The following is a 15124-nucleotide window of genomic DNA, read 5'->3' on the forward strand; positions in this document are numbered from 1 at the left end:
TTAAGAGCCCTAGCAACCGGTATCGACTCGGTCTGCTCTGCAGAGCTGTTGTGCCACAGAGCCTCGTGCCCACAAACTGGGCTGTTATTGCTGCACTGGAAGTGTAGAAGCAGAGAGGCACAGCCTGTGGCTGTTGAAGGATGAGAAACTTGGGGCTGAGAAAATAAAATAATGGAGAAACAAGAGAGCAGATACTGGTGGACTCAGAGCACAGAAAGGGACCTCAGAGGAAGTTTTTAACCCGGAGAGGAAATGTGTCCAATGGCCAAGTGCCACCCAGGTCCTTAGATTACCTGGAGGCCCAAGAATGGACTTCTTTTCCAAGGATGAAAGGGCCTTCCTAATTTCTTCCTAGTTACTCTTCTGCCTGGCGTAACAAACAAGACGAGAGTATCAAGAAAAAGCAGTTCCTGGGGGACACAGCTGAACGCTTTGGCCTCAGGCAGGGGATAACACTCCTCCTCCTGCCAGACCTGCTCTAGGTTGGCAAGGACAGAGCTGGCACCACATCCAAGGAGAGGACACCAGCTCCCTGCCACACACACTACCCTGGATCCAGCGCCATGCAGGAAGAACGGCCATGGAAAAACAACTGCTCAAGCCTTGGGAGCTCAGCCGCTGCGGCGCTGGCGCCCTGCAGAGCTAACAGCCAGCGAGAGAACTAAATCACTCTTCGGTTTGACTTGAAAACATTCTATTTAATTTATACAAATAACTACTAAATAGAAAAAGTAGATTAAAACAAAATAGTTATTTTTCTGGCAGAGTTTAAATGCATATTATATAGCTTAGAAGAAATAAAATGCATTTTCCCCACAGCATTCATGACCTAAACTTGTAGTTAATTCCTCCATCTCCTTCCTGTCCCAGACCAGCGAGATACCGGACACAGCACCGCGTGGGTAATGGCGATATATACGTTCCGTATTGAACCAAAAACATGTTACAGACCACACGCCTACAAATGTGAAGCACTTAAAAATGTGACTATCGAGCTGTAATATGATAATACAGAAAACAATTCATGTTTTAGGTTATATTGTGTTACAAAAACATCTGTGTAAGAAATCATGAAAGAGGCCACATAAAAATAAGCTTTAACTTTATGCACTTCTTTTACAGTTTAAAAAACTGGCAAGTGCACTGGTAATAAATAATTTGCAGGTTTTGTATAAACGAGAGATTCCTAATGTTCAGCATTATTGTAAACATCAGTACACATGTAAAACGCAGCTAAAATCTGACAGTTACACTTTCGGTTTCCCAAATTAATTTCCTATTACTCAGGCATAGATCGATGTAGTTTACAGCCAATCATCTTTTTGGCAAGTCATGTCATTAAAATTAACAGTGACAGTGCAAGTCAGGAATGCAAAGAATTCCTAGTGCAATAAAGAAGAGAAGCACAGGCAATATTGCTGATTAAAATTCACCACTTCCATGTGTTTGCCCTGGGAGTGATTAGGAGAATTAAAAATAACAAAAAAAGAAAGAAAGAGAGAAGCTGTTCAAAGCCATTATTTAATGCCCTGATCTTGTCTTAGGATTTCTCCGTCTTCCTTCAGGCCACTACCTTTGCAACAGTACATCCAGAGGGAGTCCTTAGAGCTTGACCGGTTGTGAAATGCCCATCGTAGTCATAGAGCAGAGTTCGCCCGGTTCCAACGTCTCCCACGCAGGCAGCTTGCTAAGAACTTCGGCCTCTACAAGTAGCCACGTGGGGACCAATCGTACAAACTGTCCAGCCAGGCTCCTTCTGAGCCAAACGCCTTCCCAGCGGGAGAGCACCACGAGAAGAAGGTCAACAGTCAGCTTTCAGTTTATCTAAGGAATTGTCAATTTTGGTCAAAGTCTTTTTGATGCGCAGGGCTGTCAGTCTCGCTGATGGGTTCTGATACCAGCATTCTTTCATCAGCTTGGCAAGAGATGTTAACGTCTGGGAAAGGAATGAAAACCACAGAACACGCGAGTAAGTACACAAATCACAAGACAAGAAAGCACCAGACTAGGTTACGCATGCATAAGGAGGTTTTATTGCCCTGTTAATACTCAATTTCCAGAGTCTACAGAGGTTGCCACTATCAAATATACAGCTTTCAAGCGCCAGATAACGTGGTTAAACCAAAAGCATAACTCGAGAGTGGGCTAACTGCAGGGACAAGCTAGTGTAACCTTAAATGGTGTGTAGGTAACATCTTACACAATCTCTTTCCAACCAAACTGACTCCTGTGAGAGCAACGAGGGGAGCCAGAGAAGGTACAGATTTTCCACCCATGATTTCATCGTGCCCACTGCAACTTTAATTGGCTGGAATTCCCAGCCTGCTGGTGCAGCAGCACAGCCAAGACCCAGCAGATGGGACCTCTCATCCTTGCTGGCCTCAGCCAGCCATACAGACTCAAACCTCTGCACCTTCAGTGATAACAGCCAGTCACCCTGCAGAGTCCATGGTGATTCTGATAGAGAAAAATAAACTCCAGCACTTGCCTTTCAGAAAGAACAACAGCCTCTTACCCTGCAGGCAGGGGAGACCAGCATAATGTTGTGAACCTGCACGCCTACAAGGCACAAAATGTCCTACTTGGGCTACCTTCCCTTAAAGACACCGTCCCTTTGAGAGAGAAAAACCACATAGGAAGAGCAGCTTTAAAATAGCCATCATTAAACCATGCTACTGAAAGGCTGTGAACAGTTCAGACTTCAAGTGATAACTGAGGACAACCGTCATGACTTTATTTCAGGAGAAGAAAGGTCAACTCATGCCTTCTGCCCAGGCACAGCTACTTACAGGGTCTGAGAACCATCTGTTGGGAATGTTCGGCCTCTGCTGGTCTACACAGACCACTTTTCTCATGTCTTCGAAACTGGGATCGTTTGGAACCAAGTCATAAAAGGGAGGTTTGTAGTCTTCAACAATACCTGTGAGACACAAAGAAGGGAGGCATCGTTTAGTGACCGTGTCAGTGAAACGACATTTCTGCACAGAAAGGGAGAAAATGTGACCCAGCTGCCTGAGAAGTGTCCAGCAGCCATCAAACAGAATAGTGCTTACTATCACAGGAACAGCTTTTTCTACCCAAAACGTTAGTTAGCTGGCTCATATTACGATCCTACAAAGAACTGAACCTGCTTTGCAGAGGCTTGAGCTGAAATGAGAAGAAATAAATCCACTTGCCCAAAGGCCACGGTTTCTAAAGTTGGAGGTTTGACTGCAGCACAGGATTGCTACAACAAATGGAAAAAATTTAAGGTCTGGTCATGGTTTTTAACAGGCTTATTGCCCACTTCACATGGTGTTATGATTCCTGAAAGTCCAAGAAGCACATCAGGATCCAGGGACCCGCATGCTGGTGCTGAAAAACACTATTTCTTGTTATTAAACCAGCAGAAGACCAAGGGTGATAGGCACCATGCACCACCACAAAGCCAAATACCCAAGAGCCTGCAGCACCCAATGTCTGAACACATCTTCTAGGATTCTGCGCTGAAAAACAAGTTTGTATGTGTGCTCTCACACCTCAGCACCCAGCTGACAGAGAACCCGCAGGCTGAAAAGCCACTGGCCTCCTCTCCAAGGCAAGCGTTCATCAGAGGACTCAGCTCACAAACGATCTACAGGGAGCTCAGCTTTCTTAGAAAACTAGTTTAAAACCTGGAGTCCAAAGACAGGCATTTGGGTCAGCAACCTAGAAAAACACCAAGCAAACGGGGCTCTCTGTACAGCAGAAACAGGGGCAGGACAACTTCAACCCTGCTTTGCGCACAGACAGCTGTCCCACAGCCAGATGTACATGATATCCAGGACAATTTCTATTGCTTTGGATATACTGATGTGTAAAAGAGGTTCTCCAATTTTGCTATGGTAGCTGGGATTTTGTTTTCTCATTCTATTGGAGATAAAGATCAAAATCCAAGAGGTTCTCTGGAAATATATGCAAATCCCTGTCTGTGATGACTTGTCAAAAAGGGAAATGGTCTTCAGGAATTACGGCTCCCTTAGGATACGGCAGGACAGTTCAAAGATTGGCTCCCCAAGCGAGATACTATAACTCCCTGGGGATTTGCCCAGGGTACTCCGACATGGACGCAGAAAGACAGACAGCGTCACCCCCCTCCTCCTCCTCATCACTGCGTGTACCCAACTTCACCCTAGGGCTGAGCTCCTGTCAGGACGCTCCTCTCGCTTCTTCCCAGAACACAGAACAACCTTTACTGGAAGAAGCCAAGAATGTAAAGCCCTTGTGTATCTCCACTGTCCTTCCTTCTGCTTCAGATACAGCTGTGGCTTTACACAAGTCAACCACAGAACTCAGAGCTACATCACAGAGCTCTGGAAGTGCTTCCAGAGTCTTTAGGATATTCCAGATGAACACAATCACCAAAAAAGAGAGATCAGCTCCAATTTACTGTTTTCCTGTGGTCTTTTGGAGGCATAGGGTACAAAACTGGCTGTTCCAGATAAGACAGTGACAGATATGGAATGCAGTGGGACTGGCCTTTACTCCAGTGGAGCAGTGCCAGAGCTCCCTGATCTGCCCCTGCCGAACATCCCAGCCCCGCAGGGCCATCCCTGGCTCTGCAGCAGCCCGGCCGTGGCACCGGCGAGCCACTGCAACCTCTAACCCACACCGCCCCGCTGACCCATCGTCCGCTTCCCTCACCCACTGCCCCGGGAACACCAGCCGCTCACTGCCAGGGGGAACCCAGAGCCGCTCCGCACGATCCACAGCTTCCCACCTTCTGGACAGGTTTAAGGTCATTTCTGTCATTTACAATATGTAGCATGCTCTTCCCCGGGGTTGCTGGCTTTTTGGTACTCTAATCAGACAGAACTCACACCTAGAGCAGCACTTCCCTCACCTTTATTTCCCACTGGTGTCCGCTTGCCCCCTGCACGCAGGAATCTCACGGGGGAGCAAAGCCAGAGCCACACAAACACCAGAGCCACAGCCACAGCTCCACCCAGGGTGGCTTCGGGCAAACAACAACCTGCACCTCCTGGGGTCACTGCTCATATTGGACAAGGTCAAAACACCGGGAACAGCAGTGGAGATTCCCAACGGACAGAAGGGTCAGTGCCAGGCAAGCAACGACGCAAGGCACTGCAGACCAGGACACAGGGCCAGGCCACTCTCCAAGAAACAAGCCCTGGGCTATCAGAGATAGTAACACACTGACTCGAGGGCTTAAATTGCATTTTCAAGTGTGGAGAGAAACACCGAGTGGCTCCCACAACAGCACAAAGCGAATGTGCAACTTCTGTATTGCTGGCACAGTGCTCCCATGGTGTCACGAAGCTCAGCCGGAACCAAGTTACTAAGGCAGTTACTGATCAGCTTTGGCAGGTCTGCAGTCCGTGCCCAGCTCCACACCACCTCGGTGGCGCTGCCAGCACAACCGACACTCACTAGTCTGGAAGTAGCTGAGGTGGATCGTGAACTGTAGGTACTGGTGTGTGCCGAAGCTTCAGCACGGGGACGTTTAAATAACCGGTACCGCACATGGAGCCGTCTTTTCAAGAGAAAAGCAGGTAAAGCTGCGTGGTTTTATATGCTTTACATACAGTACACAAACACATAAATATGAACATATATATGGCTGCAAAGGAAGCATAGCCAGCAGGGCAAGGGAGGGCATTCTCCATCTTTACTCAGCTCTCACGAGACCCCAGTTGGAGTCCTGTGTCCAGTTCTGGAATCTCCAACATAAGAAGGACATAGATTTGATGAAATGGGTCCAGAGGAGGCCACAGAGACGATCTGAGGGCTGAAGCCCCTCTGCTATGAGGACAGGGTGGGAGAGTTAGGGTTGTTCAGCCTGAGAAGAGAAGGCCCTGGGAAGACCTTAGAGCAGCTTTCAGCACCGAAAGGGGCTCCAGGGAAGCAGTTTGTACCAGGATCCTAAGCAGGCAGGCACCATGCTTGCACCTGCCCTACCTGGTCCACAAGGTTCCAGCCAACCACCAAGCCTCAGAGGTACCGGAGCAAACAACTAGTTATCTTTTCCTGAGGAAGAGAGCCCGCTGTCTGATGTCAGCTACAGAATCCCAGATTTGAGTTTAATAGGAATGGATCAGACAGACACAGAGAAAACAAATGCATACAATGATCCAGAATCTCCCCAGGTTTAAACATGTTGCTGTTAGCAACCCACCACTGCCAGCATCTGCAGGCAGGCCTCAAGGGCATTTCCTGTGCTCTCCTGTCCATCTGGGTCCAGAGAGCACAACCCAAGGTCCAGGAGTCATAGAGGATTCCTGAACTAACAAGAAATCACACCAACACACACCCAGCTGAAAGGTTCTCAGATTCAGACACCTTTGGAGGGAACACAGAACAGCCCCGAGCACTACCGAGCAGGACAGCAGCGACACTCTTCCTAAGCTGCTTTGACCAAGTCCTGCTTTGTGAGTGCATTTAACAAGGCAAAGCAAGAGCACCCCTGAACTCATCACTTCTTCACAGCCTACGTATTTGCCTTCTATTCCTCAGATTTTGTTATGAGAAACAGCCAACTAAAAGCTTTCACTGTGGCTTAATGACATGGGGAAAAAGTTGAGAGACTTTATGATCTAAAATTTTAACTTGACCGGTTGGCATTAGTTATTTCTAACCGTGGTTTAGAACATAACAGGGGATCCTCTTTCTTCTCTGCCTTAACAGAAACAACAACATTTGGCCATTGCACCAAACACACCAATAACTTCAACACGGACAGCAAAGCATGAGGAACAAAAATATTTTGGGGGTCCAGTACTTCACGGTGCATCCCATGCATCTGGCTGGCAGATGCTTTGCTGTGGATTCCCATTTGTTTAACCCCTTGTGTGAACAAGTACAGAGTCCCACATACTCACCGTTGCTAACCATGCGCCTAGCCACTTCCCAAAGGACCAGCCCAAAAGCCCAGATATCCACCCTTTTGTACGAGTCAAAGCAGTCTGCCTGGATGGTTTCGTCCAAGACTTCTGGAGCCATGTAGCGCTTGGTACCCACGCGGGGGTTGTTCCCCACGTCCAACTGATTAGTGCTTTGCGAGTGCATAACTGCAAGGCCTGAGGGACAGAAAAAACACTGCAGTTTAGTCCTCTTTAAAACCATGGCAGCGTACATTTAAACTGACACATGAGCAGCAACACCCACCAGACAGCTTCTTAAACAGAAGGAGCCCAGAGTCCAACTGTCCACGGACCAACTGGGTCAGCTCCAAACCAGCTATTGAAAACAGCCTCTGCATCTGCAGCCCCAGCCCAATTATCCCCGTGGGGATTACCATTAAGCACGCTATCGCACTGTTGCAAAATGTTGTCATTAAGGGGTTTGCAGCCACTGGATGTCACCAGTGCTCTGGGCATGTACGCACAGGAGGCCAAGCATCTGCTGCTTAGAAGAAAACAATTTTACACAGCATTCAGATGTATTTATAGAACTTTTGGGTGGGCGGATGTATCCGAGCTATGGGGAAGAGAGAAGAAAAACACTGCATGATGGAGATACACAAGTTAAAAAATAAAGCTGGGAAATAAAAAACATTGTATTTGCAGTAGGCTGAAAAACAAACATCCTCAAGCTGATCTGAAATGAGTCAGTGAAAACCACTCCACCTGGCTCTACTAATTACTAAACATTTAAGCAAAGAACATTATGTGAGGCACCAAATTACTGTAAATTTGGAAACACACAGAATACCCGTTCTGCCCTGGTAAACAGAGAGCCCTGCAAACTGAACAGCACTGGGTGCACGGCAAAGCAAAGCAATAGAAAAGACAACACCAACTCCCCGATTTCCTCAACTAATCTTGTACGAATGTCATATTCCATTTACATTTAACCAGAGTTCATTTCAGATGGGACTTCAAAAGCTTCTTAACTCGGTCCCACAAAAAGTAAGCCATCACCGGGTCATTACTGGGCTTTTCCTTGTCAAAAACCAGCCAGTAGTTCACCTTAACAGAAACACTGTAAACACTTTCCTACAATTTAAACGCACTTCAAGTGATTTCCAGCAGCTGGGAAAGTGCTTATGGCACCTCTGGAAAGATCCCACTTTCTAAGCCCATGCCTGCCGAGAAACCCTTTGCAAATGCTGCTGTCCAGATAAAAATACCCTGTTATGCACACACACACACATACAGGACACAGATCTACACACACGCTCCTGTAGTTCTTTACATTTGGATCCATTTCTATTACACAACATCTATAGATTAGAATACTTTAAAAGCCCCTTGCACACTGGAAGCAAAGGTTAACAAACAAATTTCCTGGCACACACTGAAAAGGTCAAGACTTTGGGGAACACTTTGATAAAATCGTAGTTCTCCATCCAAATTGGGCAAAACAGACTCCAAGGATTGACAGGGCAAAGGTTTATGGCCAAGGGATGCAAGTCAGCATCCCATCTGCTACAAACTCAGTGTTGCAATAGGGTCAGGGGACAAGGGTGTTGTAACCAGGTTCTCATTGTGGTGGCATCCGTGCTGTTTGTGGGAGCTGGGAAGCAGATATTGCATTGCTGGAGCTCCGTTTCCCCTCAGGAGATTCCGGTGCCCATTTAACTGTAGGGTGTGGAAGCTCTTGCCAGAGTAGCTCTCACTGCAAGACACTGGTTCTTCAGAACAGAAGCTCCACAGGAATGCAAAGTGATGGAACAACAGCTTTCAAAACACAAAAATCCCTGTTCAGAGTACACTGGAGTATCTCCTAGAAACCAAGCCCGAGCTATTGTGTTTCTCAGCACCATGCACCGTCCTTACAGACACTGGTGTGTGTTCCAAACAGACAGTCACTGCTCCACACGGAGGGGGAGCAGGGAAGGAGAGGAGGGTCAGGGTTGTTGTTCTTTTTGCGTGAGCTATAGCACCTCCTCTATGAGGACAGGCTGAGAGTTGGGGTTGTTCAGCCTGGAGAAGACAAGGCTCCAAGGAAACCTTAGAGTAGCTTCCAGTACTGATAGGAAAGCTCCTGGGCAGTTGCAGGAAACCTGCCCTTTTTACAGGGGCATGTAGTGATAGGACAAGGGCTCGCAGCTTTAAATCGGAAGGAGGAAGATTTAGATTAGACATTAGGAAGAAATTCTTCATGATGACGTTGGTGAGACCCTGGCCCAGGCTGCCCAGAGCAGGGGTGGCTGCCCCATCCCTGGAGGGGTTCAAGGCCAGGTTGGATGGGGCTTGGAGCCCCTGATCCAGTGGGAGGTGCCCCTGCCCATGGCAGGGGTAGGACTAGATGGGCTTTGATTCTATATTCCTGTGGTGTGAACGAGCCACACTGCTGCAACTGCTTCTCAGCATCCTACCAGCTTAAAGTCTAAAACCAGCTGGGCATGGAGAACCCAGTTTTGTGCTCATTGAATTACCTGGGAAAAAGACTCCAGCGGGAGGGACCTAAGGTGCCTGAGACAACAAACCCACAGTTCTTAGATTGTAACTAGAAGGGCATCTATTAGTTCAGAATTGAGCTGAAGCTTAATAACTGCTGCCTTCTGGGACCCATGAATGTAGTCTAACAACAAAAACAGCCCAGATGTCAGGCTGGTTCCCCAGCAGCCAAGCAGCATTTCTAAGCTGTACATGCCATCTAGTGGCTGTCCTACATCTTCAGGGCAACACCAGATCACGCCATGGTTATTTTAAGGTTGCTTTAAGACTTTTTTGATTGGAGTTATCCATTTCATTCAATTGCCACAGGAATGCACAGAGTGCATTAGTGCTGCAGTGAACTCACCCAAATCTGCTATGCAGCACTGTCCGTTCTTCTTCACGAGGATATTCTTGCTCTTCAAGTCGCGATGAGAAATGGCTGGCTTCCCCTGGGTTCCAAATATCTCTATGTGCAAATGCGCGAGGCCGCTGGCTATGGACAGGACGATGCGCAGGCAGCTGACCGTGTCCAGGGTGGTGAGCTGCAGGTAGTCGTACAGAGAGCCCATCTCGTGGTAGTGGGTGATCAGCCACAGCTGCGTGCTCGAGTTCCTGGAAGTCATATCGGATGCAATAAAACCTAGAAAGAGAGAAGGAAAAAGGAGAAACAACAAAATGAAGTGACAGCGCTCCTTCAAGTCTTCCCCAAGGAATCAATACTACCAGTTCCCTCCTTGTCATTCAAAATAGTGTTTAATTAAACCTCTCCCATGATTAGGCTGCACCAAAACCAGACTGCACGTATCGCCATGATGGAAAGAGAGATGACACATTCTAGAACTCTAACACAGAATCACAAAATGGTTTTGGTTGGAAAAGCCCTTTAAGATCGAGTCCAAACATCGATCCAGCCATGCTAAGTCTGCCACGAGACCATGTCCCCAAGTACAACACCTCCAGGGAGCGGGACTCACCCACCTCTCTGGGCAGCCTCTGCCAGGGCTTGATGCACCTTCCAGTAAAGAAACTCCTCCTGATATGCAACCTACATCCTCCCCTGGTGCTTCTTGAGGCCGTTTCCCCTTGTCCAGTCACTGCATCCAGGGAGAACGTGACAGACAACGCTCTTTGCAAGATTTTACCAGGTCTATTGACAAGAACACGTGTGTGCTTTGTCAGTCACCCTAACACAACCACTTCTCAGGACCATATTCTAAAAAAAAAAAAAAAAAACCAAAAACCAACCAACCAAAAAAAACTATTGCTTTTCTTCCCCCGCCCCTTCCTTTTTGAAGGACTCGGGGCTGGGGAAGTCTCCAGTTAAACAAGAAAGCCACCAGGCTGCAGCACATCTACTGCTGTCCGCTGAGCTGGGCCCCACTGCAAAGCAGCAGTCCCAGAGACGAGTCAGAAGCAAGCATTTCCATTGTTAAGGTCAGGAAGCAGCCAGCGCTGCAGAAACCCGGTTCACCTTTGCATCCCACCCCAATAAACAGACGCTGTGTGCTGTGACAGCTTCACATCCACATCCAAGGTGAAGTCTATTCGGAGCCCTTCCAACAATCAGCCTTGACAGGTCAAAAACTTGCTGTCCCCACAGGGAACACCACATCCTTCAGATCAAGCACTGACAAAAGCACATCTCACCACAGCAACAACCAGCTCCCCAGTGATCTCCCAGTGCTCCAAACACTGCGGGGGATTGCTGCAGCCTGATAACTGATCAGACCAATGGGATGCTCTGAACGTGCTCTCCTGAACTGTGCACCAGCTCACAATGGAGCTACAGGATGTAACAAGTGGCAGATGGCTCAGGAGAGCGTGACAGCACCAGAAGAAGACCACACCAAAACCCAAAGAATAGCAATTCTGCTGCTTCGAGCAACAGGACAGCTCTACTGGTGTGCAGCTTGCTTCCAGGGTGTGGTAAGGCCAAGCATCTTTGTGCTTCACAGCTGTACTCCACAAGCATTTTCTGCAAAGGGACAGAGAAACAGCTCTCCTTGAAACTCAGGAGCCTCAAGAACAGTCTTGAAAAATGTGGTGTCTTAAAACTGACCCCCAAATTCAGGCGGAGTTCCCTTCCTGCTGCCACTAAACGCACTTGGGTATCAGCACACTGTTGACCTCAACGGCTTTACCTGGGAGGGAGCAAAAGGTTTATTTCCAATTTCGAGGAACAAATCATGCTTATTAAAAGCCCAGGTATGACATTTGTCAGAAAGAACACCCACTACTTTCTCTCCTGGAGGCAGATCTCTGCACAATGTGACACTTCTGTCACCTGTGACATTGTTTAATAAATGAATTCTATAAAACAGCCAACAGATTCAATAGTTATCAAGGAAGACTAAGCACAGATAGAGGAGCATGGGAAACGTGTAATGCGATTTCAGCCGAGCTGCTTGCTCTCTTGGGCAGCCAAGTGCAATAGCTCACATTTCAGGAGGCCACCAAATTATTTCTGCAGCAGCAAAGGAAGTGATACAGGAAACATTAGACCAACACTTAGAAGGCTGAGCAATAGAGCCAGGGAATGTTCTGACAGGAAACAAGAATAAGAAGGCCCAGTCAAACTTACTGAACACAGATGGACTGCAGGAGAGAGAATGTCAGCACTCAAAACATGTTGCTGCTCTCATCTGCAATAGTGGCAGAGCAGTGGAAGAAGGTCACAGCTACCAAGAATCAATGGGGCTGCTTAAACCTCTGTCATGGCTCACAATTCAAAAAATCCATGGTTCCCTAAGCTCTCAGGACTGACCACACATGGTCCAAGGGACTCAGAAGATTCAAAAACATCATACTTTCATATTTACAGGGAAATGAGATAAATGGGACAGCTGCAGTTCAAAGGGGCTTAGTCTGAGCAGAACAGTTAAACAGAAGAAAATAGCGGCTTCATGCTGCACTTTGTTCAGGCACGTGGAAAGCTTTCAACTACTTAAATCTCATTATAAACTCCTCCCCACTTTTTCTGCCTTTTCTCCCAGGTGAAATGAAGCCATAAGAAAACACAGACCCACTAGGACTTCTCCACCCTGAAACAAGAGCTGCAAGGGCAAACTCTTAACACATGACCCTGCGCACCTTCATTCTGCTCTACTCACTGTGTTGCCAACAACCGATTAATCTGGTTGACTGTTCCTTGACTGAACAATGCAGGAGGACAATCATTCATGGCTGCTGCAACACCTTCTCCAGACACAGATTTCAGCATCCTCTTGGCAAGGGTTCCCCTTAAAACTTCCCTTCAGTGATTCATTGCAAACCCAAGAACCTCCTCACAGACCGCAAGATACTGGGCAAACCTGCCATGCTCTGCAGTTTAACTCACAAAAGGAGACATGAACGAGGTGGTTCCACTTACCTAAAATGTTTTCGTGCCGCAGCAATACAGTGTTGTACAGTTCCGTTTCCCTGAACCAAGACTTTTCATCCCGAGAAGAGAAGATCTTCACAGCAACGTTTTCTCCTTGCCACTGACCTCTCCAAACTTCTCCATAACGGCCCTTTCCTTGTGGGGGAAAAAAAACCAACACAGAAGTTGTCAACAAATGATTTGCACAGGACAAATGGACAGGACAAGCTAACAGGATGGAAACTCAAATGGCCATGGCCCAAATATCACACTGATGTAGTCAGATCATCCCTGCATGTACTTTATACCATCACGCAGCACACTGCTGTCCCTCAGCTTTTCCTGTTTGCTTCAACTGCAAGCTCTGAATCATAGAATCATGGAAGAGTTTGGGTTGGAAGGGACCTCAAAGCCCATCCAATCCCACCCCCTGCTATGGGCAGGGACACCTCCCACTGGATCAGGATGCCCAAGGCCCCATCCAGCCTGGCCTTGAACACCTCCAGGGATAGGGAAGAGAATGGATCTCCCCTCCTTGCACGCTGGAACAGATCACAGTGTTTGTACTGGGCAGGTGTAATTATCCAACTACCAGCAATGAAAGCACCATCGTAGCTTAAGTGGCGCAGGCAAATATCCTGCAAGGTCAGCAAACACAACAAATCCATGAATCCTGAAGAGAGGACAGCAGGGAGGATGCCTGATGCTGGAGATACAGCCCTTACACCTCTATTACATCAGAAGGTGTCCCTGCCTATGGGAGGGGGGTGGGAACTGGGTGATCTTTGAAGTCTCTTCTGAGCCAAACCTTTCATGATTCTATGATCATCAATCAGCCCTGAGAAAAACTGCCTACACAGCCAGATACACGAGTGCTGAATGCCAATTAAAAACAAACAAAAAACACAGCAACAAAACCAACCCTGTCCACAAACAAAAAAAGAGGAAAAACCCCCCTCCCAGCAAAACTGAACCCCAGACCCCACCCCTGTCCTGTGCAGAACAGAACACAGTGTCTGCATGCCAAGCTTTTTACCCAGACAGCTCAGAAGGATGCATTAAATGATCAAGTACCCAACAGCAAAGCAACATCCTGGGCAAGGGGCACTGGAAAAGTTCTGGCTGTTTCCATTCCCATCCCAATACGACAGCCCCAGGCTTCCTGCAATAAACTGTGTCTGATCTGACAACCACAAATATCCCACTCCTTTTTTCCCTAATAGGAACAATCATTATCACACTTTCCTCACCTCGTTAGTGCCAGTGAGCCGTTTTGGCCCCATGTCTCTACCTCAGGGCATCTGACTCAAATACTTCATAGAATTACTAAACTCAAATTTAACACTACTCAATTGATAACGTACACATGTTGAAGGATCCTTAAAATTAACACTCAAGTCCTGCAAAAACCTAAAGGCCCAGCAGAGCTTTTGGGCAGAATTACTAGAGAGAAGCTCTCCTTTAGGGGGAAGAGAACTGCACCAGCACAGTATCGCCTGCGTGGTCCCAGAGCAACAGAGCTACAAAGCATCCATGTTCCCATTCAAATGGCACAAAACCACAGGTAGGGTTTTTAAAATGTCACTTAGCGACTTTGCTTGATGCTTCAACTCCAGACTTCAAATCCAGATGAGCTTTTTCTAATTCTAAAGCTTTTGAATAAACAACATTTAACAAGCAAATGCCTGATTCACAGTCTGACAGCTTCAAACTGCGCTTGCTTCTCTAAGAACACACTTTACCTGGCTTACAAAGCCCCCAAAGGAGCCCAGGGAGTATTTTCTAACATCACTTCACAACACAAAGCTGCAACTTCCCAATCACAAAGCTCAGGTGATATTTGTCCCCTTCTGCACAGTTCTGAAAGGAGTTTTCTCACTTCACTTTCCAAACCCAAATCCATTCCATGAAGTTTCATACAAGCAATGAGGGCGGGAGACAGAGTTTTTTCTCTGCGTTTGCTGTCAAGACGTGGCACTAAGTGCGAACAAGACATATACTGACCTACACACTCCACAAGTGTGATCTGGCGAGCCACTGTCCTTTGCACCAAGAAGGGAAGTCCAGAACCACTTCCAGACGTGCAGGAATGGTCCAGTAAATCCTGTTCAAAATAAAAGCAGAAGTTTATAACCTGTAAGAAACTACTCTTTCTCCCCATTTACATATGGACAAGTACGCCACTTTCCAGCAGAGGCTAAGTTAAAGTTTATCGGTGCCTCGGTGGCTCTGGTGATGCCATGTGTTGACTCGGGTCCAACACACACTCATGCCATCACTGTACAGATGGACAGAGAATGCTCTTCACAAGATGTTACCGCTTCAAAGAATGCCCCATGCACAGAGAGACTGGCAGGGCAGCTGTAACTTAGGCTTCATCACTTTCTGTTGGAAATTTTAC

General features: G+C 47.3%; 1 protein-coding gene across 2 annotated transcripts in view; it reads right to left on the bottom strand.

Moving 5' to 3' along the window:
• Window positions 1-677: 677 nt before the first annotated feature.
• ACVR1 (activin A receptor type 1) overlaps window positions 678-15124 on the bottom strand; it is a 54614-nt gene continuing 40167 nt past the window's right edge. For both annotated transcript variants that reach the window (XM_069861689.1, XM_069861688.1), the window contains exons 5-10: window positions 14728-14827; window positions 12733-12879; window positions 9727-10002; window positions 6858-7055; window positions 2790-2920; window positions 678-1936 (exon numbers count right to left, since the gene is read on the bottom strand). In XM_069861689.1, coding sequence (XP_069717790.1) covers window positions 1802-1936; window positions 2790-2920; window positions 6858-7055; window positions 9727-10002; window positions 12733-12879; window positions 14728-14827 — 987 coding nt within the window. In that variant the 3' untranslated portion in view covers window positions 678-1801. The remainder of the gene's footprint in view (window positions 1937-2789; window positions 2921-6857; window positions 7056-9726; window positions 10003-12732; window positions 12880-14727; window positions 14828-15124) is intronic.

Source organism: Phaenicophaeus curvirostris, chromosome 7 (assembly GCF_032191515.1).
Source record: "Phaenicophaeus curvirostris isolate KB17595 chromosome 7, BPBGC_Pcur_1.0, whole genome shotgun sequence".
Classification (NCBI taxonomy): domain Eukaryota; kingdom Metazoa; phylum Chordata; class Aves; order Cuculiformes; family Cuculidae; genus Phaenicophaeus; species Phaenicophaeus curvirostris.